Source organism: Rhinichthys klamathensis, unplaced genomic scaffold (assembly GCF_029890125.1).
Source record: "Rhinichthys klamathensis goyatoka isolate OS25496 unplaced genomic scaffold, OSU_Roscu_1.1 h1tg000784l_1, whole genome shotgun sequence".
NCBI classification, from domain to species: Eukaryota; Metazoa; Chordata; class Actinopteri; order Cypriniformes; family Leuciscidae; genus Rhinichthys; species Rhinichthys klamathensis.
The window spans coordinates 188,480-213,733 of record NW_026607181.1 but is presented as its reverse complement, the minus strand read 5'-3'; the positions used below and the strand labels follow the sequence as shown (position 1 = coordinate 213,733).

The 25,254-nt window shown below is 40.1% G+C and overlaps 2 protein-coding genes across 9 annotated transcripts in view; one reads left to right on the top strand and one right to left on the bottom strand.

The window, feature by feature from the left end:
• The window catches only part of LOC130077874 (leukocyte elastase inhibitor-like), a 145,604-nt gene that overhangs the window by 76,309 nt on the left and 44,041 nt on the right, over positions 1 to 25,254 (top strand). For 2 of the 8 annotated variants that reach the window (XM_056243280.1, XM_056243276.1), the window contains exons 3-8: positions 10,349 to 10,420; positions 10,598 to 10,738; positions 10,818 to 10,935; positions 11,143 to 11,285; positions 11,374 to 11,541; positions 11,654 to 12,072. The exons of 2 other annotated variants lie outside the window; for them this stretch is intronic. In XM_056243280.1, the coding sequence (XP_056099255.1) occupies positions 10,349 to 10,420; positions 10,598 to 10,738; positions 10,818 to 10,935; positions 11,143 to 11,285; positions 11,374 to 11,541; positions 11,654 to 12,058 (1,047 nt within the window). In that variant the 3' untranslated portion in view covers positions 12,059 to 12,072. Of the gene's footprint in view, positions 1 to 4,042; positions 4,113 to 4,405; positions 4,571 to 10,348; positions 10,421 to 10,597; positions 10,739 to 10,817; positions 10,936 to 11,142; positions 11,286 to 11,373; positions 11,542 to 11,653; positions 12,073 to 25,254 lie in introns of those variants that run through there. 4 more of the 8 variants (XM_056243282.1, XM_056243283.1, XM_056243281.1 and 1 more) reach the window with 4 other exon arrangements.
• LOC130077877 (leukocyte elastase inhibitor-like) lies at positions 21,993 to 24,560 on the bottom strand. The gene is made up of 7 exons (XM_056243288.1): positions 24,360 to 24,560; positions 23,663 to 23,734; positions 23,352 to 23,492; positions 23,158 to 23,275; positions 22,809 to 22,951; positions 22,553 to 22,720; positions 21,993 to 22,440 (listed from the first exon to the last, which is right to left on the bottom strand). Exons 1-7 carry the CDS (start codon positions 24,525 to 24,527, stop codon positions 22,039 to 22,041), a joined length of 1,212 nt encoding a protein of 403 aa, XP_056099263.1. The 5' UTR covers positions 24,528 to 24,560; the 3' UTR covers positions 21,993 to 22,038.

Here is a 25,254-nt window from a genome sequence, read left to right as displayed (position 1 = left end):
GTGCACCCGGTCCGCCATCTTGCCCGGAAGTCTTCTGTAAATGCATAAATGTAAATAAACTCACTGTTTGTCAGTGGCCTCACTTCTTCTATGACCTTTGACCTGAGGAAGAATTTCTCAAGTGTTTGTCATAAAAGTCCCTTTGACATCATGAGTGACAATTTATATTGGTAAATTGTAGTTGCATTGCAGAGATGTTAATGCTCTTTCAAAATTAATTATTAATTAGATCATGCTGAATATTTAATGTTACATTAAAAAGCATTTGAAGAAAGACCTGAGTGCATTTCAAAGTGACATCCATTACTGCCGTTCCGTTCTTCTGAAATTAAAATATTTTTGATGACATTTGCTTGAGATTTAAAACCATTTTTGAGATTTTTACTCTCGATGATTATGCTAAGGTTTCAAATTAATATAATAAATATCTACACAGAATAAATAAAATATACATTTTAAATAAATAATAGTATAATAAAATCACACATTTAGCCAGAAACTTTCTTGCCATTTCATTTAACTTCCAGTCCATCACAGAATGTGATGTTTTCTCAATTATAATTATATGTTATCATTATATGAGCAATACATATTGTTTCAACCATCATAAAATTAATTCAGGTCGGATTAAACTCACTCCAGGATGTCTGTCCATTAGCATTGTTACTCAGCAGCTGGAAAAGAAAGACTTCTTTGTTGTCAAACACAGATCACACATGTCTATGTAAGCCACATAAGTGCTTAATTATCACTTCTCGCGCGTTTGGTTGTGGAACGTAGTTTTCAGACTAGACAGAGTTGTCTGTGATTCTCCCGATTGTAAAGTCATGCAATGTGTAACCCTCCCTGTCGCCGATCCATCGTGCAATGCAATGTGCACACAACAACAACTGAATGCTACCCCAGATAGTCCTGCTGTGTGAAAACAACAGTGAAAAATCGGGCAATGTGAACTCGGCATAACTGTGACCTGACCGTAATACTGGCTTTCTCACGGCTGGACACTGGAAGCTCGTCCTCTAGTAGTCTACACCAGTGATGGTTCTAGTGGGTCTCCGAGCGCCACCTGGTGGGCCTGATAAGCAGTGGTACAGTTTTGTTTTTCTCAGTGTAAACCTCATTAAAGCTATAAAAGTGTGACATAACTACACTACCAGACGAGCACCATTAAAGCCCAATACCTTCCACAGATCAATTTAGATAGTGTTGTACATTTGGCATATTAAGTTATTTATAATTAACATTATTATTGTAAGTGTATTCTGTTTTTTTTTACACCAACATGATAAATACAGAAGCACATGATTGCATTGGTGTGTCTTACCATATTTTTATAGAATGAGCTTTATGCGCATAACTGATATTTAACTGATATTGTAAAATGGATTAAATATAAAGAAAATGTGTCAACCTGAAATGACTACTCAGAGAACTTGAAACATTATAGGATCACTTTATTGACCACATAGCCACAAACCGATAACACAAATAAAACGAATTATTTTAAGTGCAATTCTCTAAAAGGAGTGTAATAAAAACAGAAACTAAAAAGTAGAAATTAATATCAAAGAAATGAAAGTGGCAAAAAAAAAACTTTATGATCACTTTATTGATCACATAGCCACTACCCAATTACAAAACTAAAACAAATCCTCATTTTAAGTTCAATATTCTCTAAAAGGTATATGTAATAAAAACACACTAAAAATTAAAAACAAATTTGAAACATTAGATGTTTCCTCCAGCCTTCAGTCGCTTCCACAATATCCCTCAAAGTCGTCGTCGGAGTAAAACCCTCGAAGTCGTTGTCCTCTCCCTCTGTAGCCAGCACCATGATCCCTGTACAGGGTGTCACACTATTGAGTAATAAAACCTGTACAGGGTTCTGAAGCTCTCACTAAAGTTCTCACTAACTGCCTTCCAGTTCACCACACCTGATAAATGTATTTTTTAAAAATCGGGTGACCTCATTCACAGGCAATTGCCTTTAAACTGCAACAATGTACTGACAAATGTTATACATTAATTGTGAAAGAAACAGACAAAGCTGTCATTTACCTACATATAGAAAGATGGGAATGGTAATAAAACTCTAATAAAACCTACAGTCCAACCACCGAAAGTGAGCCTCTCGCCGGGAACTCTCTGTGCACATAATGTTGTTGAAGCAACTGCATGTAAGGGCGACAGTGCGGATTGCAACATCACCATCATGAACCACAACCTCCAGCAAGATTGCTCCAATAACTAGCAGAGGAAGCTGTAGAGCAGGGATAGTCAACTCCGGTCCTGGAGGGCCGGTGTCCTGCAGAGTTTAGCTCCAACCCCAATTAAACACACCTGAACCAGCTAATCAAGGTCTCACTAGGCATAATAGAAACTTTCAGGCAGGTGTTTTGGACCTGGTTGGAGCTAAACTCTGCAGGACACCGGCCCTCCAGGACCGGAGTTGACTATCCCTGCTGTAGAGGAACCAAATCTATAAATATTGTGGTCATAATAATTCACCTGCATTTTAAGTAGTTTTTTGAGAATTTCTATTGAGTAAAATGGGAAATACATTAAAAACTGTAGGTATGTTCAGGGGTGTGTCACTGGTTGTAACTACAAAGAAAGAGACAATAGATAGAACATCAACAACAAAAAAAATCAATTATCATCAATAATGAAGCCCCTCAAACAAAGTAAACAATATCAGTGTCTCGTCTCTTGTCAGCCCTGATTCGCCTCCTTTTTCTTTGCTGGCTTTCCGTGAATACCTTGATAAATTCATGACATACAAAATCATTACTAATACAGAATATCAAGACTGACTGCATGCAGGTATGACCAAATTAAAATATCACCAATTGTAAATACATTTTGCCATCCTTATATCAATTTTCAGAAATGGATGAATACCAGGGGAAAATGCACTGGTGGGAACATCTCCAGCAAAAGGGCAGACCACCATCTTATAACACTTGGCACGTCTGACTATAGTTTGGAAAAGCACAAGTTTATCAAAACAAATATCGCATCCTTACAGAATGTCTTTTAACATGGTTGGCAAACCCACCTCTGAGAAGTCAAACGTCCCCTGAGGATGATGTAGAGAGCATACTGTAACATGAATGAAGTATTAATTACATGTGGGCTAAATTCAGACATGACATCTGCAGAACCAATTACTCCTACCATTAGTGTGACGACTCCACAGCTACAAGACATCTCTTGTCGAGGAACATCCTAGTAGGTATAAATGTTTGTACAATATGCATTAAGGATTTGTTAGCACACAACAATCTGAAATAAATTATTTATACCAAAACCTTCACTAAAGACCAGTAAAAACATTTTCAATGACCTTTAGTGCAAAATACAACATACCTCAAGGTATTCAGAGGAGAATTCGGTCCATGGTCCAGGACAGAGGCTCTGAGCAATTTCTCTGTCAAAACACGTTTTTGAGGAAAAAAAATTAAGTTACAATATTCACTACATGGAGCCAAACAGTACACAGGGTTTTAAAGAATTACCCCGCAAAACTATTTGATAGGCGAGGGAAATTTCAAACCGTAATTAATAAAGGCAGGGTTTACCGGGACCTGCACCTTTACTTTTTTCCATGGCTTTCTTTTCATTGCAAAGATGCACAAAATTGATAAATACATTTTGTTGCAAGTAAAGTGTGTTTCTTAGGATGAGAACAAAGGCTAACCAACAACTTTTTTTCTTTTTTTTTAGACAAAGCACTAAGCAAATGGCAAAGTAAGTGGATAACCATTTAGGATAACTATTTTAGATGTGTTGCGTCAACGCGTTTTTCGCAGGATTCATACTGAAAACCAATGCTACCACTTAGACTTTTGCCTGGGCCGACGGTGACGTCACACGAATATCCTCTCATTCCCTCCTCTCAGGGTTGAGTAACCCGAGACGTTTTACAGAAGGACTGGATGTGGTTTAGAGGATGGGCTCTTTAGGGCGAGGCAACGTTTACTAGAATGACACTTAGTGACTCAGCAGATCATTCATTCACCTCCGAGACATGCGGAAAATTCATCGTTCCTGCTAAAAAATTCTAGGAAGTGCTTGAATCAAACAGATTTTTACATTACAGTTCTTTATGTGTAAGGATGAAAATGATGCAAAAAACTACTGTTCTAGTACTGTTTTATTTTAACAAAACTGCTGTCATATGAGAGAAAAAGCATGTATTTACCGTTTCTTAGACAAGCATGTGATGATGTTTACAGGAAATGACAACTGAACTGAACAATGCTCTGCTTGGGATTTTCACATTGTTATGCTGATCATTTCTCTCTCTCTCTCTCTCTCTCTCTCTCTCTCTCTCTCTCTCTCTCTCTCTCTCTCTCTCTCTCTCTCTCTCTCTCTCTCTCTCTCTCTCTCTCCTGCTTTCTAGCTTGTGAAAATGGAGCATTTGTCTGCTGCAAACACACAGTTCTCCCTCGACCTGTTCAAGAAGATCAGCGAAGGAAATGTGTTCTTCTCTCCTGTCAGCATCTCCTCGGCTCTGGCCATGGTGTCGCTCGGTGCAAGAGGAAACACAGCGGCTCAGATGATTAAGGTGATCTCACACAATATACTTTTAAAAGAGGGTGACGGGGAAAGTAGAGTGAGACAGAGGGACCAGGAAGTGATGCAAGCCTTTGGGAAACGAGTGCATGCATTCTATGGGATTAATATCCTGCCATGATTCAAAACTGAAAAATAAAGTTCTGAAAGTGTTATATTTTATCTTGTAATAGTTACAGCAGAACAGACGAGAACCACACGCTAGTATCAACTTTACTTGTTTTCTTTATTTTCTTCTCTTTTGCGTATCATACAGTTCCATGAGAGCTACGTCGCCCTCTACAGGTTACAACCGTAACTCAATACACAACATATTTCCCCTCTTGTTTAGGAAGCTTACCAGTAGAAATCAAGATGACTACGCCGTCTCTTAAATCACTTAGACCTCGGCTGTAATATAATACCAACTTAAATGTTTTTTTGTTTTTTTGTTTTTGTTTTTTTACTTAACATTAGCCTTCTTTTTCTTTTCGGTAGTTGTAACCATTTAACAGTAGGCTATAACATGCAACCTTATGATGATCACACTTCTAACAGAAGCGTTAAACTTAAGTGAATTTAAAACAAACAAATTCACAAGCAAAAACAGCATTCAAATTATTATTATTATTATTTTTTTTTTTACTTCCAAGTTATTCCCTCTTAGATTCCCCCCCAAAGGCCATGAGAAAGATTACTGTACGTAATCATTAAGCCATGCAGGCTTTTTTCTGACCCTGGCAGGCATCCGCACATCACCGGAGGGTTGTACAGGTCCTGACTCAGGTACTGGAACATCCAGCATTTGTGCAGGTCCCAGCACAGGTACCGGAACAGAACTGTCAATGGTATCTTTTACCCTGTCAGGAACCAGTGAGATATGAGTAGCGTTCCAAGTGCGTCCATCTTCCAGCACATACGCATTTGCACCAGCTCTCCGTACCACCCTGGCAGGTCTATGGAACTTTGACAGTCCTTTCTTGACATGGAAGGGTTTCCGTACTCTTACTAGGCTTCCCTTTTTTATCTTTGGTACTTGTGCACCTCTCCTCGCATCTGTGTAAACTTTTGATGCATTTTGTTTAGAGATGACACGGTTGCGCAGTTGCTTTTCTGTCAGCAGAGTAGCTTTGCTTGCTGGACCGATGTTCACCTTTGTGCGCATTTTCCTGTTGAACATGAGTTCATATGGTGACACTCCTGTTGTACTGTGTGGAGTTGCACGGTATGTAAGCAAGAAGTCCTGTATGAATGATTTCCACGGTTTCCTCTCCTGCTCAGCAGTAAGAAGAGTTTCTTTGAGAACGCGGTTCCAGCGTTCAATAGCTCCGTTTGCTTGTGGGTAATACAAAGACACTTTCCTGTGTGTAATATCTCTCACTGCCAGAAATTCTGTGAACTCGCTTGAGGTAAACTGCGTCCCATTGTCACTAATGAGTTCTGTGGGGTTGCCGAAGCGGGCAAACACAGCAGACAGGAAGGTAGTGACCGCCGTAGTTGTGATTGAATGTGTAAAAGCCACCTCCGGCCACTTTGTATAATAATCAATCAGAGTCACTGCATAGCGGCAGTCCCAGTTCGCTGACTCAAACGGCCCGACTATGTCAATTCCTACTTTCTGCCATGGACCGTCTGGCAGTGAAACTGGCTGAAGTGGAGCAGCATGCGTCTTAGCGCTTTTATCATTCATCTGGCAGGTCACACATGCACTAATGCTGTCCTGCACCAACATGTCCATGCCGGGCCACCAGTATAAGTCACGCAGCCTCTGCTTGGTGCGCACAACACCCTGGTGAGTTTCATGTGCCAGGTCCACCAGCTGTTTTCTCAGGGCCACAGGCACTAGCCGTCGGTGAGGGCCCCTGTATATTGTCGCATCTTGAACTGAGAGTTCATCTCTGGTAGCGAAGTAGGGTTTGAGCACTGCAGGTAGAGACTTTGCTGTTTTAGGCCACCCCTTTTTCATCTGTGCCCTGATGGCAGTAAGCTCTGGGCATGCTTCACATGCCACAGCGAAGTCCTTCACTGAGAGAGCTTTCAGTTCTGTGTCCAGCAGAGCTACAAGTTCGGGTTCAGTCACTGGCACATAAGTGAACGTGAGGCAAAAGCAACTGTGCGCTCCGTGTTATCAGCATGCATTTGTGTCAGTATGGCCCCCAACCCATAATCCGAAGCGTCTGTAGACACGATCGTAGTAAGGCTGGGGTCAAAGACGGATAGCGCTGAACTGGTTACAATGCGAGCCTTGACTGTGTCAAAGCTTGACTGTGCTGCTGCCGTCCACTGAAATGTGTCGTCACGCAGGCAGTCTCGCATGGGCTCCACCAGAGATGCATAGTTTTGCACAAATTTTGCGTACCAGGCTGTGAGCCCCAGGAATGAGCGCAGTGTGGTGGCGTCGCTAGGCGCTGGAGCAGCTGTAATAGCCTTGAGGTGATCTTTGTCTGGCAGCAAACCCTGAGCTGAGATGGTGTGTCCAAGGAACCGTAAGCTTGTCTGGTTGAAGTGACATTTTTCATTGTTGAGCTGGAGACCAGCTTCCTTTAGCGCAGCAAGCACCATCTGCAGGTTACGATCATGCTCCTCCTTTCCTGTGCCATAGACTATTACATCATCCAGATAATTCTGGACCCCCTTGAGGTCTTTCAGGACCAGAGACATCATTTTTGAGAACGCACTTGGAGCTGAACACAATCCATATGGAACCCGACGAAACCTGAACAGCCCTTCGTGCGTTATAAATGCAGTCATATCTCTGCTTTCCTCTGCCAGTAACACCTGATGATAAGCATTTGCTAAATCAATGGTGGAAAACACAGTCGCTCCACGCATTTCAGAGAAGAGATCATCCATATGTGGAAGTGGGTGACTGTCCATCACTACCGCCTTGTTTGGTTCACGTAAGTCCACGCACATTCTCACTGCACCATTCTTTCTTCGTGTGACAACAATGGGTGATACCCATGGAGATGCGTCAATCCTCTCTATCACATCCATTTCTAACAATCTCTCCAATTCAGCAGAGACAGCTTGTTTAACAGAAAGTGGAAGTCTCCGCAGCTTTTGTTGAACAGGTTGGACGTCTTCCTTGACTTTTACACGGTGAACGAAACCTTTAGCAAGTCCTAGCTTCTCCTCAGTCACAGATCCGGCTTTGATCTCTCTGATCTCTGTTACTGGACCCGCAGGTGAGAGCACGCTGTTGTTGTCAATAGAAAGTCTCAGTGCTCTGAATAAGTCCATTCCAAGCAGAGCCGCGCCTGTCTTCACGATGTACAGTGTAGCTGGTACTGTAATGGTCGCATACTGCACTGTAGTTAACATGCAACCTAGCACTGGAACGTCAGCTTTGGTGTAAGTCACTAACCTTTTTTCTGGCTCAGAAAGCGGAACACCACTGAAGTGCGTTCTGTAGAGGTGCTCAGGAATGATTGACACCGCCGATCCAGTATCCACCACTAACTCCACAGTACGGGAAGTTGCTTTTGCTTTTATGGCTACTGTGCATGTAATTTTGTCATCTCGTTGTCCATTCTCTATCATTCGCACCGTATTCATTTCCAGAATAACCACTTCTCCTACTTTGGTTGTGTTTTGTTTGGACTTACATACACGGGCAAAATGTCCAACCTTATTGCAATTTCGGCATGTCACTTTCCTTGCAGGACAGTCCTGAGCATTTGCCATGTGAGCAGCTGATCCACATCTAAAACAGCTTTGATCCTGTCTCAGTGCTGCTGCAGGCTCTGCGGAGTAACTGCTCTTTGCTCTGGTTCTGAATGGACGTTTCGGTCTTGCCTTCACCACGTGCACTGGAGCATGCGGCTCCGAAGCTAGAGTTTGAGCATGTCCGATAGCTGCTTCCACTTGACACGCCAACTTTACTGCTGTATCCAAAGTGAGGTCTGCCTCAGTTTGTACTAACAGTCTCTCAGGTATTTTTACACAGCTAGCGTGCTCAATAAGTTGGTCCCGTATCATTTCATCTGTATTACCAGCAAACCCGCACGTAGTAGCTAACTCACGTAGCGCGCCCACATACTCAGCTACAGTCTCATGTGGTCTCTGTACTCTTTGCCTGAACTTGTGTCGTTCCACCACGACATTTATTGCTGGACTGAAATGTGCACGCAGTGCAGCCACTGCTGAATCATAGGTTGTACCTACGTTCGTGAGTGTATAAAATACACGTTGGCCTTCGGTGCCCAAGCAGTGTAGGAGGATTGCACGCTTCCTCGTATCGGGCCAGTCATCCCCCTCCGCGTGAATCGCGAGCAGGTAATTCCCGAACATTTTCATCCACATATCAAACGGGATAGTGGGTTGTCCACTGCATGGCAGGAACAACGCAGGGAGAGGCACACCGGCAGTCGCCATCCTCGTCGCCAATTTGTTATATTTTATCTTGTAATAGTCACAGCAGAACAGACGAGAACCACACGCTAGTATCAACTTTACTTGTTTTCTTTATTTTCTTCTCTTTTGCGTATCATACAGTTCCATGAGAGCTACGTCGCCCTCTACAGGTTACAACCGCAACTCAATACACAACAGAAAGGTTGAAACTAAGTGTTCGAAAACTCAAAATCTTACAAAAAAAGGTTTTGCAAGATCGAAAAATAAGATTTGCAAGCTTGCAAAATGTAAAAAAAAACATAATTTTGTTTTTGAGTTTTCCTTCTTCAGAAGTGCAACACTCTTTTTTTACGGTGTTGTGCAATCAACTCTGTTTTCAGAGTTTCAAAACGTTTTTTCACACATTCGCACACCAGTTTTCAGATCACCATTTACAAGGTTTCAAACCTGGAAAACAAACTAATACAGTGGGAGAACACTGTATGTTAACATAATGTTTGCAGAGATATTTTTATTTTATTTTTACATTTTGCAAGCTTGCAAATCTTATTTTTCGATCTTGCAAAACTTTTTTTTGTAAGATTTTGAGTTTTCGAACACTTAGTTTCAACCTTTCAGAACTTTATTTTCAGTTTTGAATCATGGCAGGATATTAATCCCACAGCATTCCAGATTTTAAAGTGGTCTGTATTGTTTTCATTGAACTGCATTGTTTTATTGTTTTGTAATAAACCTACATCAAACAAAAACAATAAAGATTATTTCCTCCATATCGGAGTATTGAACTGTCCTGTGATAATACATAATGTTGTTGTTTTTTTTTAAAGCATGTTGAATGAAGTATGAATGTAATTCAGACGTACTACATCCGCCATGTTGTTTCTGTCATGTGATCTACCAGTGTCAGCATCGCTTTACCACCATACATAAATCCTCTCCTGTGGCCTCATGGGATAGAAAAGTGTCTAACAAATGCGCACTTCTGAACAGTGGAAGGTCATCCGGGGACTTTGCGCCTACTGTTTTTCAAATACTATGCATACTACTCTTTTGGCGTAGGGAATTATTCAATATATGATGTTTAATTAACAAAGTTCGGGAGGAGCACGTTCTAATAATTAAACCTAATTAAACACATGTGGAGCACACACATAATCTTTACTCTGTTTAATTGATGTAAGTGTGAACTCGTGAACTGTGTAATTTGAGTTCCAAGCCTGGCATAAACAGTAAAGTGTCAGCAATGAATCACTCTTTTCACTCAATTATCAAAGGCCTGAGGGCCAAAATCAACAAAGAATGTGTTTGACATTATCAGTTCTTAATTGTCTTATCTTTTAAAAAATTTAAACTATTCTAATGAGCATGTGAGAAGTGCACTCACAATATGTTATGAAGTTATCTTTATTAATTCTACCATAACAATGTTGTGTAGGTCCTGGGCTTTAACAATGAACCACCAATGATGCAGCAAACCCAGAATCCTCAGACACCTGCTGAACTCAAGGTTTCGTATGAATATTTATATCAAACACAAACCCAGTTAACAGGGAACGTTCTCAGAACTTTAGCTAAAATTCTGTCAAGGTTCTGTTGCATGAATCTGTATTTACTGTAGAGATGCATGTATCCTTTGGGTTTGTCTGATTCAACTGATTAAATCTGATATTGTTGATGCAAACAGAAATGTCCAGAGGAAAAACCTGAGGACCAAATTCATTCCAGCTTCAACAAGTTCATGAGTGAGCTGAACAAACCAGGAGTCCCGTATGCGTTGAGTCTTGCCAACCGCCTCTACGGAGAGCAATCCTACCAGTTTGTTGAGGTAAGACTCGGTTTATTCACTGGAGGTTCTGGAAATGTTCTCAACTCTAACATCATTTGCACCTCAATCTGTGTTACAGAAATTTCTCAATGACGCAAAAAGCTACTATGAAGCCGGACTGGAGAAGGTGGACTTCAAGAACAACTCAGAGGCTACTCGTGTCAACATCAACAAATGGGTGGAGACAAAAACACAAGGTGAAATCCAGCATGAACTTATTCTCAATTTGAAACTTATTCTATACTCTTACAAACGTTTTTTTATGTTTTTTTACAGCACTTTAGGTTCAGCAAAATTGTCTTTTTCAGGGGCTTCATGGGTTCTTGAGTTGAGATTTAGTAAAAATATCAACCCAACCAGTTCAAATCACTCCTCAAAGTGAACAATGTCCATTTGTATTTTAGAGAAGATCAAGGACTTGGTGCCACAGGGAGCCGTCGATAAGATGACGAAACTGGTTTTGGTGAACGCCATCTACTTCAAGGGAAACTGGGAGAAGAAATTCCCAAAGGAAGCCACCAGGGATGGGCAGTTTAAGTTGAACAAGGTGAGATTTCATGCCCTTTTAAATAATATTTTTAACAGTCATGATGAAATTTGAGGGGTTATAATGTGTTTCCATTTATGTTTGGCAGAATGAAACTAAGCCAGTGAAGATGATGCATCAAAAGGAGGAGTTTCCTCTGGCCTTCATCCCAGAGATCAACAGTCAGGTTCTGGAGCTGCCGTATGACGGGAAGAATCTCAGTATGTTGATCATCCTTCCTAACGAGATGGAAGACGACACCACTGGCCTTCAGAAGGTGATTTGAATGCTTAATTAGCCAGCCGTGACCAGTCAGATGTTTCCTTGTGGAGCAGTTTTAATTTTGACTATTTCAACTATTTATCTGACATGTCTCTCTTATTATCCAGCTTGAAAAGGCACTGACCTACGAGAAGCTCATGGAGTGGACCAAACCAGAAGTCATGTGTCAAGAAGAGGTTGAAGTGTCTCTGCCCAGATTCAAGATGGAGGAAACCTACGACATGAAGAGTCTTCTGATCAGCATGGGAATGGAGGATGTGTTTGACGAGACGAAGGTGAATCTTTCAGGCATGTCCTCCAACAACGACCTGGTGGTGTCGAAGGTGATCCATAAAGCCTTTGTTGAAGTCAACGAGGAAGGAACCGAAGCGGCTGCAGCCACCGGCGTTGTCGTGATGGTAGATTGTTGTAGATTCCCGCAGGTCTTCAATGCAGACCATCCTTTCCTTTTCTTCATCCGACACAATCCAACCAAGAGCATTTTGTTTTATGGATGCTTTTGCTCTCCATGAGTGAGTCCTGCTGCATGAGAATACCATTTTAATTAGTAAAATAAGTTTATTTTTATGAATGTCACGTCAGGGTGTATACAGTACGTTGTAATATGAATAAATCATTCAATTAAATATTTTATTGGCTAAAATGTTATCTTTTATATTTTTACCATTTGAGAATTCTGTTTCATAATGTTACTGTATAAAGGTTGCTAAAAAAACAACAACAACCTACCATGCAGTTTAAAGTCCCCGTGAACCGGAAGTTGCAACTGACTTTTCTCCAGTGTTGTGACGTATTTCCGAGAGAAACGGAATACTAAATGAGGCAAACTAGTGGGCGTGGCTTTTTTTCCAACTAGCACCTGATTGGAACTAGAAAAGTAGGTGTTTTCATTCAGCCTGTCTACTGTCAGTTGGAGGGGCGTGATTACGGATGTTTAAGCAGACACCCAAACCGTTAAACCTACGTCATCAGGAAAGGTCCTCCAATGCAAAGGGGAGGGGAAATTTCAAATTTTGATTAAAGATTACGAAGCCAAAAAAACATTTTTGTGTGGATTGACTTGCATGGATGAATTGTTCACCACAAAACGATCAATTTAGGCAAACAAAGTAAGTATGTGTTTTTGGGGTCCTGGAGATGTTTAGACATGCCCTGACATTTGTGCTTTTTTCAGTTGCTTATAAACATATTAACGTTATGTCAGATAACTGATAATTAAATATGTCTTAAACATCAACAGGTTCATGTTTGCCTTGAGTTTTTGGCGAACGTTTGCAAAACAGTCTGAGGTTATTATCCGCGAACATACAGTGGAGCTGTAGCCTATGTGAGTTGGACGAAGTGTTACCGTTAGAATGGAATGTTTACACCAAATCAAATATGTAATCGCATGATGCTAGCTACTGCTAGTTAGCCAGCTGAAAGTACCCTACTTAAAACGACACTATGAGACGCTTACATAAGTTTGAACAACACAGTGTACAAAACAAACATTTTATATAGATATCATACTCTAATTAAATGAATACTTACAATCACACAAACAATGTCCTTGGCGTGTCTGACAGCTGAATCTTCCGTGTAACAGCTGTTCTAAATAAGCTACATCTGATTGGTTAATAATAATCCTTTGTCAGTATCTTGCCACGCTATCGGCTCAAATGATATAGTAGGCAACCGTGTTTGCCTGCATATTTACGAGTCGTGCACTATGATTTTGGGGGAAATGTGTAATAAATGGGAGTGGCAACACTTAATAATAATAACACATTTTATTTGTAAAGCACTTTTCATAAAAGAATCTCAAAGTGCTACAGAAGCCACATCGAACTAATTTAAAATCAGAAACAAATAAAATACATGAGGAAAAGAAATAGCTAAAAGAGGAGTTTTAAGTGCAGAGTAAAAAGAAAAAAGAAAAAAAATATTGAACAAAGCCTAAGGACCACTTAAGAACGCCTGCCTGAACACTTTTCATATCGTTGAGAATAAAACAACTGTCCCAACTTTACAAATTCAGGTTCTCCCTCCATGGTGATCATCCATTTCGAAGTGTAAAGCAGATCCGGACCCTCGGCCCACCGTCTAGTTATGGTCTGTAATCATATCATTAACAATACGGGCTTTTGAAGAAAGGGATCGAATATTCAACAACCCGAGCTTTATCATTTGTTCATCTGCATTATATTTGTTTTTTATTTGTTGAACATCAAACAAATTTTTAACCTTAAATGGATTTGGGAGTTTTTTTGTATTTCCTAGTTTGGGAACAGACACAGTCTCTATATGATGAAATCTAGGTGAAAGAGTCTCTATGTGATAGGTTTTATCTGACCTCAGTGACGTGAGACAGCTAGCAGACGGACGATTTAGCCAGTCTGCTTCCTGACCTGAGCCCCAGATTGTCATGTTTGAGCTCTAAGAATATGTGCCATATTACTAGAGAGAAGAGCAGCACCATCCCAGGAGGAATACCATCTCTTTTCAACAGGTCAGGTCTGTCTCAATTTTTTTTCCAATTGTCTATGAACCCCATGTTATTTTATGGACACCACTTAAGACAGCCAGCCATTGAGTGAGGACAGCCTACTAAGTATCTCATCACTCCTGCGAACAGGAAGGGGGCCAAAGCAAATTACAGTGCCTGGCATCGTATTTGCAAGTTCACACATCTCTTTAATGTTCATTTTAGTGATCTCCAACTGGCGAAGTCGAACATCATTAGTGTTGAGGTGAATAATAATTTTAGAGAATTTAGGATTAACATTAGCCAGCACTTTTAAATTTGCTTTGATGTCAGGCACTCTGGCTCCCGGCAAACATGTGACTATGGTGGCTTGTGTCTCTATTTTCATGTTCTGTGTAATAGAATTGCCAATAACTAGGGCACTTTCAAGAGGATTTTCAGTGGGTGTGTCACTGAGTGGGGAGAATCTATTTGATATTCTAATCGGAACGGAAGAGCGGTGTTTTCTCCCGCGACTACAGCGCCTCACGGTCACCCAGTTGCCCTGCTGCACGGGCTCTACAGCCAGAACCGAACAATGTACAGAGTTCACTAAGCTAGTCGCATCCAAAGCAGTATCTAAAGCCCTTGCATTCTTACTATCCTCGATTAGAGTTTGGATGCGTGTCTCTAGTTCTGAAATCTTCTCCGCCAGCCTGACTATCTCCCTGCATTTATCACATGTAAAGTCCTCAGCGCTGACAGAGAAGGCTTTACTATACATGTGACACGCAGTGCAAGTGACAATAACAGGAGAAGACATTACTCACCGTGTTTTTTGACTGATCTATTCACCACAGTTGTTTGATGGACCCAAAAAAGGAGCGAGCACACGAGAGAGAAAAAAAGATAGCAAACACAGATGGCAGATTAACAGGCTAGCTGAAGGCTAGCGATAGTGATTTAGATTAAAGCTAGCGAAGTCAGTTCAATGTGACATACAAAATTAGATAATATCAGATATCTGGTTAATGAGTACGATATATTTAGTGATAGAAACAACAAGGAATGATAGTAAATAGAGATTTAAAGCGGAAAGCTATGCGGAGCTTACAGACGCAAACCATACGGCAGCAATACAGCGGGGCAGACCGGAGCAATTGATCCAATCGTGTATGTCTCCTGTTAATAAACGGAGAATACGCAGGTACATCAAAACAGCAACTACACCATAACACAAACGGGACCAAAACCAATGAGAGAGCAAGATACAGGGTAGTGGGAAGTTCGAGGAGGAGGTATAAACCATCAGCTTTACAATTATATCAAACAGAAACAAACCACAAATATTTGCTAGACCAGCCGTAACAGCAGCAAAATTATTTATTTACCATTAACTCTCTTTGCAGACCACACAATCCTTGCTCCCCGGGTCTTCCCAACCATTTCCTCCTCTAAAATCTTTATTTATTTTTCTCCTTTTCACTGCAAATCAGCGCACAGGCAATTTGGATCGCAAGCTTCTTGCGGGCTAACAATTCCAGACTCGGTCAAGCGTGATCTTGCGCTATTTCCTCATCACTTCTCGCGCGTGTTTGGTTGTGTAACGAGGTTAGATGTTGCGGGAAGGAGGAGGCGGGAACCGGCGAACACTTAAAGACTTAAATTAATTAATAAACACATACAAAATGAAAATAAAGGCAGCAGTCCTTCACGGACGACTGCTGCCACATGAAACAAAACATCAAATAAAATCCAGGCATGACCTCTCTCGATCTCCACTGTTGTCACTCCTCCTTTTATGCTTCCTCTCCTCCGTGAGAGATACGAGACTGGTATTTCGTGCAGGTGTCGCTCATCAGCAATCACGGCACTGGCCTTCCGCTGTTCTCCCACGGACCTCGACCTCGTCCTGCTCGCCACTGGTTGTAAAACGTAGTTTGCAGACTAGACAGAGTTGTCTGTGTGATTCTTCCCATTGTAAAGACGTGCAATGTGTAACCCCCCTGGCTGCTACCCCAGATAGTCGTGCAGTGTGAAAGCAACAGTGCAAAATCGTGCAATGTAAACTCGCCATTACTGTGACCTGACCGTAATACTGGCTTTCTTACATGAGCGGCTGGACACTGGCAGCTCGTCCTCTACACTGAAGGTTTTTATATGGCCGGTATTGCTGCTTCTCATAACAATTTAGAGTGTCACTCAGTAGGTAAACACTACCTAATTACGAGTTTTCTTCGGGGCACAGGATGATTAACTTGTCTAATGCCAGTATACGACTTATTATTGTGCTCAGAGCACTGCCAAACTCGCCCTTTGAGCCAGCTGAGATGAGCGACTTGAGAGTGCTCTAGTTCAAAACACCGCTGCTGCTCGCATTAACATGTGGGGGATTTGTAAGCTCTCTTCGTCAACATTGCTTGTATGACCAAACGATTGTATGGTGAGGCTTACACCAAGACATGGTTATACACCTCAGTGCTCTCAGCACCGTTCAGAGCCCACTCAGCCCAGCTTATAACGCTGCAAGCGCTCATTCCCCTGACACAACCTCTGACGAGGTGTCTCAGAGACGCAGCCTGTGCCTTGTTCATACATTGCAAGCTAATGTGACAGAAACCAGCCAGTTTTGCAAGTCTGAGCAGCTGTTTGTCTGCTTTGGAGGCGCTAAGAAAGGTCATGTCCACTCCACGAGCACTCTGGTGTTGTCTTGGGCTTGGACTAAAGGCATGTCTATTCAGAATATTTGTTTGGCGGCTTTGGTCTTCGCTAAACACTTTGGTTTAATAACCTCGAACTTCCCTCTTTGGCACCACATATTTTGTCTGTGCAGGGGAAAATGGCTGAGCAGCCATTGGATGACTGAGAAACTTCGTAGCACGTCACACGTCATAGTCTATGGACAACAGCGCCAGGCCAACAGCATCAGACCTGAAGTTAGGGTGCTGCTGACGATCGAATAACCCGCCCAAATCACTAACCCTCACTATAACTATAAGCTCAACCTTAACAAATGCAAACCCCACCCAACCATTAAACCTACCCTTGATTACGCTATAAGCAACACCAGTCTGAGACTGCTGGCGTAGCACTTTTGTCCTCAGACTGCAGTGACGTATGGCTCTGCAGTTCTGCATTTGATTATTAATGACTGTTTATGCAAAACTAATGCATTCATATCGCAACATTCTGTGTTCTGCGTTATTTCAGTGGTATTCAGATGCTCCAGCTGTAGCTGTCTGCCCTGTTATTGTGCTTGTGAACTTCTTGTGAACAGATTTATGCTGGGCGCCGTGAATATATGTGTAACTCGCTCGTAAGATATGGTTTAATGTTGCATGCACAAATACAATTGTTGCTTTATTATTATCACACTCTGCACTTCATTAGTCCATCGTTGCTCGACTGTTGCAGGACGGTGTTGAAGGCCCCGGTGCCGTCTTGGCCCTCTGCCACATAGATGTCTGGTCCGGTACATGACCTAATGCGACGGGGTGCTAGCACATTGTCATATTCACTAGATGCAGCAAGTGTAGTATTTTCTTGTGTCAACTCCATATAGATTTGGGAAATAACACTGTTTTACATGGTAAGGATATTATACATATACGATTTTTTTATGTTTTTATGCATAAACATTTTAAACATGCATTTTATACTGCAAGTCAATATCTTTAGATCACTGGATCTATAGATATTGACAGTGATATCTATAGATCACTGGATCTATAGATATCACTGGATCTTTTGGTGAGTTATAAGGAATTACTGTCACCACTAATCTGTCTGTGTTGTCTTAGTTTCACCTTTATAGACTTTTAGTTTGTTTTCATTTTCATCCTGTGTTCCTTTGTTCCGTTTTCCCTCTTCACATTATTAGTTCATTCTGTTTGGTGCATGCCATTAATCATCTTGTTTGAATCACTATTTAAGTTCTCCCTTCGCAGTCTGTCATTGTTCAGTATACGTTAATGTTACGCGTGATTTTTTTTTCCCAAACCACTTCAGCGGAAATCCCGCCCTGCAGCCGATTTCATTGGTTTAGGTTACAGTGACGGGTAGGTTTAGGGATCAGTGTTTGGTGTAGGCAATCAGTACAGTGATTGACATGACCAATGAAAACTTTAGAATCAGCTGCAGGGCGGGATTTCCACTGAAGTGGTTTGGGGGGAAAAATCACGCTTATGTTACGTGGTGTTTGTTTGCCTGCCTTCTGTTTGAGATCCCTTTAGAGTTTATTAAAGATTTTTTGTACCTGAATCTTATTCTTTCTGTGTATTCCTGCTACAAACATTTACACGAAACTTTAGTTTAAACTGATAACCATTTGTTTTACTTGAGTTTTCGCAATGTCCCCTATTAAATCCAGTGATATAGCAGGCTCTTTTGCCACTCAGTCAGGCTGAGAACCAATAAAAACTCAGAGGTGGAAAGTAACGAATTACATTTACTCGCGTTACGTAATTGAGTAGTTTTTTTGTGTACTTCTACTTTTTTAAGTAGTTTTTAAAATCTGTACTTTTACTTTTACTTAAGTATGTTTTCTTTGAAGTATTGTACTTCGCTACATTTGAAATCATATCCGTTACTGAGTAAAAAATAATAAGGGAGAGGAAAAAAAAAAATCACACTCCGGAAACTACAGCATTGATTGAAGGGCGGGAGAACAAACGCGCAAAAAAGGTGACGCAGACACAGCTGAAGCTGAAACCGAAGCGCCAAGCGAATTATGGCCAGTATGAAAATACTTTGTAGAAAAAAAGCGTGGTTGTCCTCGAGGATAGATATCCAATTTGCAAAAAATGTGGACGCAAAGTGGCTGCAAAAGGAGGATATAGGACACCATCCCTCCTGCAGATAAAGGTATGTCCCGATTTACGTGATGCAGAGGGAACCCCGGAATCCAGTCATGAAAATGAAATTTACATAACGCAGATGTCACGTAAAACACGCAAAATAATGGATGGATGAATACATGGAAAGTAGAACTGTGCAATAAATCCAATCGCGACATGGTCTGTGAATATTTAAGCTTAGCACAAAAATACTGCATGTAAATACCCTATTTGTTCTGCTGAGCTGCGCCGCTTTGTCTACTACATACTCAAGTACGCGTGACATTCAGAGTCTCACAAACAATTTGAGGACATGAATACATGAACATTTCCAGAGCTGCTCTGAGAGAACGCCTTATGAGCATTGTCAGAATTTTATTTGAGATAAACCATTGTCAAATACACTTTGAAACACTTTTTTACACTTTTGGTCTTCACTACAACCCGTCAAAATAAAAGTTTGGTTTTACTAGGAGAAATTAGGACAGAAATATATTACTATTATAGGCATACAATAGAACGTAGCCCACTTCTCTAAATAATAATAATAACAACAATAATAATACATTTTATTTAAACATTATTTAAAGGAATATATTTTTTGTCCATGGTTTAATTTAGTAAATCTGTTTTTGCAGCGCTTCCTCAAAAAATAAAAGGACACAATTTTAAATTTACATTTGATTACAACCGTTTTTGATAATATATTTGGATTAAATCATAAAAAGAAACATTAATTTTCTGAATAAAATACATTTCATAGGACAATATTTTTCTTAAACATTTTAATAAATTATTAATGTTAAAAATAAGTTGTTAATCTAATTCATTATCAATTATCAAATTTAATTGATTAGACATGTTTTAATGAAATTTTAATAAACAAAAAAAACAAATGGTTTCAAGTTTGTTATAATAAAAGCATTTGTTCAACCAAAAAAAAACAACCTGTTTTCATTAAAGGGGCACTTCACCTCTGGAAAGATTAATGTGTATTTAAAATGGGTCATTTATGTAGAAGAAATGAGCACGGTAATTCGAAAATACTACAGGTTTTCTACTGATACAAAGCTTAATGCTAAATCCTGAAGTGACCCTTTAATTTAACTGTCATTTTAACTGATGATGATAAATAATAATAATAATAATACCCATAATTTAATAATACAGTTTATTTATTTATTAATTGATTAATACTGTAAACCGTGATATTTTCTGAGACGTTATCATACTGTGAAAATCTCATACCATTACAAGCCTACACGGGAGAGTCCCCCACCCCCGCTGTTAAAAAAGTTACTCAGTAACTTTTACTCTGAGTAAATTTTAAATGAGCTACTTTTTACTTTTACTTGAGTAGATTTTTAGACCAGTACTTTTACTTGTACTTAAGTAAAATTTAATTGAAGTAGTAGTACTTTTACTTGAGTAGAATATTTTATTACTCTTTCCACCTCTGGAATGCACATCATTTCAATAAAAAGCATCCATGCAGTTGATATTTTAGTATCATTCATATACTGTTATAGTTTTTGTTAATATTTTCCTTTTTATTATATTTAGTTTTAATTTAATACATTTTCAACTTAAACTAAATGAAAATGAGAAATGCTGCCTACGCAACTAGCTGAAATAAAGCTTTTTCTCATTTATTTTTATGTCAGTAATGTTCAGGTCATACTTAGAAGGGAGAGGTTATTATGTGAGTATAGGAGACCATAAGTCTGAGTGGACGTCAATGACATGTGGAGTCCCTCAAGGCTCAATTCTTGCACCACTCCTGTTCAACCTGTATATGCTCCCAATGAGCCAAATGAGAAAGAACCGAATCTCTTACCACAGCTATGCAGACGACACACAGCTCTACTTAGCCCTATCGCCTAACGACTACAGCCCCATTGATTCCCTGTGCCAATGCATTGATAAGGTCAACAGTTGGATGTGCCAAAACTTTCTTCAGTTAAACAAAGACAAAACTGAAGTCATTGCGTTTGGAAACAAAGCTGAAGTCCTCAAGGTGAATGCATACCTTGATGCTAGGGGTCTAACAACTAAAAATCAAGTCAGGAATCTTGGTGTATCTCTAGAGTCAGACCTTAGTTTCAGTAGTCATGTCAAAGCAATAACTAAATGAGCATACTATCATCTGAAAAATATTGCAAGAATTAGATGCTTTGTTTCCAATCAAGACTTAGAGAAACTTGTTCATGCTTTTATCACCAGCAGGGTGGATTATTGTAATGGACTCCTCACTGGCCTTCCTAAAAAGACCATAAGACAGTTGCAGCTCATACAGAACGCTGCTGGCAGGATCCTGAGCAGGACCAGAAAATATGAACCAGTCCTCAGATCTCTACACTGGCTCCAAGTTACATTTAGGATTGATTTTAAAGTATTATTACTGGTATATAAATCATTTAATGGGCTAGGACCTCAATATATTGCAGAAATGCTCACTGAATATAAACCTCAGATCACTCAGATCATTAGGATCACTTCAGCTAGAAATACCAAGGGTTCACTCTAAGCACGGAGAGTCTGCTTTTAGCTATTATGCCAGCCGCAGCTGGAACCAGCTTCCAGAAGAGATCAGATGTGCTCCTACAGTATAGTCACATTCAAATCCAGACTCAAAACACATCTGTTTAGCTGTGCATTTACTGAATGAGCACTGTGCCACTGCTCGTCCGACTGTTTTACTGTACTGTACTTTATTTTATTTTTTATTCTATACTGTTTTAATTATTCTTATTTGTTTTGATTATTTTAATTTCTTCTATGTAAAGCACTTTGAATTACCATTGTGTATGAAATGTGCTATATAAATAAACTTGCCTTGCCTTGCCTAATGTTTATTTCATTTTAAATACCATTTATGGTTTTAGTTAACTATAATAACCCTAATCTAAAATGATTAGGAATTAATGTATTTCAATTCATTATAATGCAGGTCCCACATACACTAGTAGGATTAATTTGTGTATGAAGCATTTTTAGTACCATTTTAGTACCATGTAAAATTTGAAACAATTTAATACCATTTATTTAAGTCTTTCTCCTGTAAATTGCAATAGGTACTGATCTGTTGGCACATATCAATGTTTCTTAAACCAAAATATGACTGGTTGATTTGTAGTAGTTGTCCCGAGTTTCTCCTTTAACTAGATCATCACTTAAACTAGCTGGAAGCGTCTCATGCAGCAGGACTCACTCATGGAGAGCAGAAGCGTCCGTAAAACAAAATGCTCTTGGTTGGATTGTGTTGGATGAAGAAAAGGAAAGGATGGTCTGCGTTGAAGACCTGCGGGATGATACAACATATCTTTACGTCGACGACAGTGGCTGCAGCCGCTTCGGTTCCTTCCTCGTTGACTTCAACAAAGGCTTTATGGATCACCTTCGACACCACCAGGTCGTTGTTGTAGGACATGCCTGAAAGATTCACCTTCTGCATGTCGAAAACATCCTCCATTCCCATGCTGATCAGAAGACTCTTCATGTCGTATTTTTCCTCCATCTTGAATCTGGGCAGAGATACATGAACCTCGCATTGACCCATGACTTCTGGTTTGGTCCACTCCATGAGCTTCTCGTAGGTCAGTGCCTTTTCAAGCTGGATAATAAGAGAGACATGTTAGATGAATAGTTGAAATAGTCAAAATGAAAACTGCTCCACAAGTAAACATCTGACTGGTCACGGCTGGATAATTAAGCATTCAAATCACCTTCTGAAGGCCAGTGGTGTCGTCTTCCATCTCGTTAGGAAGGATGATCAACATACTGAGATTCTTCCCGACATACGGCAGCTCCAGAACCTGACTGTTCATCTCTGGGATGAAGGCCAGAGGAAACTTCTCCTCTTGATACATCATCTTCACTGGCTTAGTTTCATTCTGCTTAACATAAATGGAAACACATTATAACCCCTCATATTTCATCATGACTGTTAAAAATATTTTAAAAAAGAGCATGAAATCCCACCTTGTTCAGCTTAAACTGCCCATCTCTGGTGGATTCCTTTGGGAATTTCTTCTCCCAGTTTCCCTTGAAGTAGATGGCGTTCACCAAAACCAGTTTCGTCATCCCATCAATGACTCCCTGTGGCACCAAGTCCTTGATCTTCTCTAAAATACAGATGGACATTGGTTATTTTGAGCAGTTTGAAATAGTTGGTTTGATATTTTTTATTATATAGCTCAACTCAAGAACCCATGAAGCCAAACAAGGCCCTTGAAAAATACATTTTTGCTGTAAAAACATAAAAAAAAAAAGCTTTTGTAAAAGTGTAGAATAAGTTTCAAATTGAGAATAAGTTTATGTTGGATTTCACCTTGTGTTTTTGTCTCCACCCATTTATTGATGTTGACACGAGCAGCCTCTGATTTGTTCTTGAAGTCCACCTTCTCCAGTCCGGCTTCATAGTAGCTTTTTGCGTCATTAAGGAATTTCTGTAACATAGCAAATCGATTGAGGTGCAAATGATATTACAGTTTAAGAACCTCCAGTGAATAAACCGAGTCTTACTTCAACAAACTGGTAGGATTGCTCTCCGTAGAGGCGGTTGGCAAGACTCAACACATACGGGACTCCTGGTTTGTTCAGCTCACTCATAAACTTGTTGAAGCTGGAATGAATTTGGTCCTCAGGTTTTTCCTCTGGACATTTCTGTTTGCATCAACAATATCAGATTTAATCAGTTGAATCCAAAGGATACATGCATCTCTACAGTAAATACAGATGTTCATGCAACAGAACCTTGACAGAATTTTAGCTAAAGTTCTGAGAACGTTCCCTGTTAACTGGGTTTGTGTTTGATGTAAATATTCATACGAAACCTTGAGTTCAGCAGGTGTCTGAGGATTCTGGGTTTGCTGCATCATTGGTGGTTCATTGTTAAAGCCCAGGACCTAAACAGCATCGTTATGGTAGAATTAATAAAGATAACTTCAACATATTGTGAGTGCACTACTCAAATGCTTATTAAAATAGTTTAAAATGTACTAGAAAAGACAATGAAGAACTGATGATGTCAAACACATTCTTTGTTGATATTGGCCCTCAGGCCTTTGATAATTGAGTGGATAGAGTGATTCATTGCTGACACTTTACTGTTTATGCCAGTCCTGGAACTCAAATAACAATGCCAAACCGTAGTATTCACAGTATTTGAAAAACAGTAGGTACAGTTTACTATCCCATGAGGCCACGGGAGAGGATTTATGAATGGCAGGGAAGAATTACATTCATACTTCATTCAACACGCTTTTTAAAAAATATATATTTATATTATGTACAGTTTTATCACAGGACAGTGCAATACTCTGATATGGAGGTAATAATCTTTATTGTGTTTGTTTGTTGTAGTTTTATTACAAAACAATAAAACAATGCAGTTCAATGAAAACAATGCAGACCACTTTAAAATCTGGAATGCATGCACTCGTTGTGCAAAGGCTTAAATCACTTCCTGGTCCCTTTGACTCAGTCTACTTTCCCGTCACCCTCTTTTAAAAGTATATTGTGTGAGATCACCTTAATCATCTGAGCCGCTGTGTTTCCTCTTGCACCGAGCAACACCATGGCCAGAGCCGAGGAGATGCTGACAGGAGAGAAGAACACATTTCCTGATGCGTTTCCTTCGCTGATCTTCTTGAACAGGTCGAGGGAGAACTGTGTGTTTGCAGCAGACAAAGACTCCATTTTCACAAGCTAGAAAGCAGGAGAGAGAGAGAGAGAGAGAGAGAGAGAGAGAGAGAGAGAGAGAGAGAGAGAGAGAGAGAGAGAGAGAGAGAGAGAGAGAGAGAGAGAGAGAGAGAGAGAGAGAGAGAGAGAGAGAGAGAGAGAGAGAGAGAGAGAGAGAGAGAGAGAGAGAGATGATCAGCACAACAAAGCGAAAATCTCAAACCGAGCATTGCTCAGTTCAGTTGTCATTTCCTGTAAACAACATCACATGCTTGTCTAAGAAACAGTAAATCCATGCTTTATCTTTCACATGACAGTACAGTACTAGAACAGTAGTTTTTGCATCATTTTCATCATTACATATACAGAAGTGTAATGTAAAAATCTGTTCTATTCAAGCACTACCTAGAGTTTTTTTTAGCAGGAACGATGAAGTTTCCCCATCTGTCGGAGTTGAAAGAATGATCTGCTGAGTCACTAAGTGTCATTCTTATAAACGTTGCCTCCCCCTAAAGAGCCCATCCTCTAAATCAAACCCAGCCCTTCTGTAAAACGTCTCGGGTTACTCAACCCTGATAGGAGGGCTTGAGAGAATATGCGTGTGACGTCACCGTCGGCTGGAGTGACTGCGGTTACACTCACCGAGTGGCAAAAGTCTAAGTGGTAGCACTGGTTTTCACCGTGAATGCTGCAAAAAAACACACAAAACACATCTAAAATAGGAAAGAGCTTTGAGATTGACTGT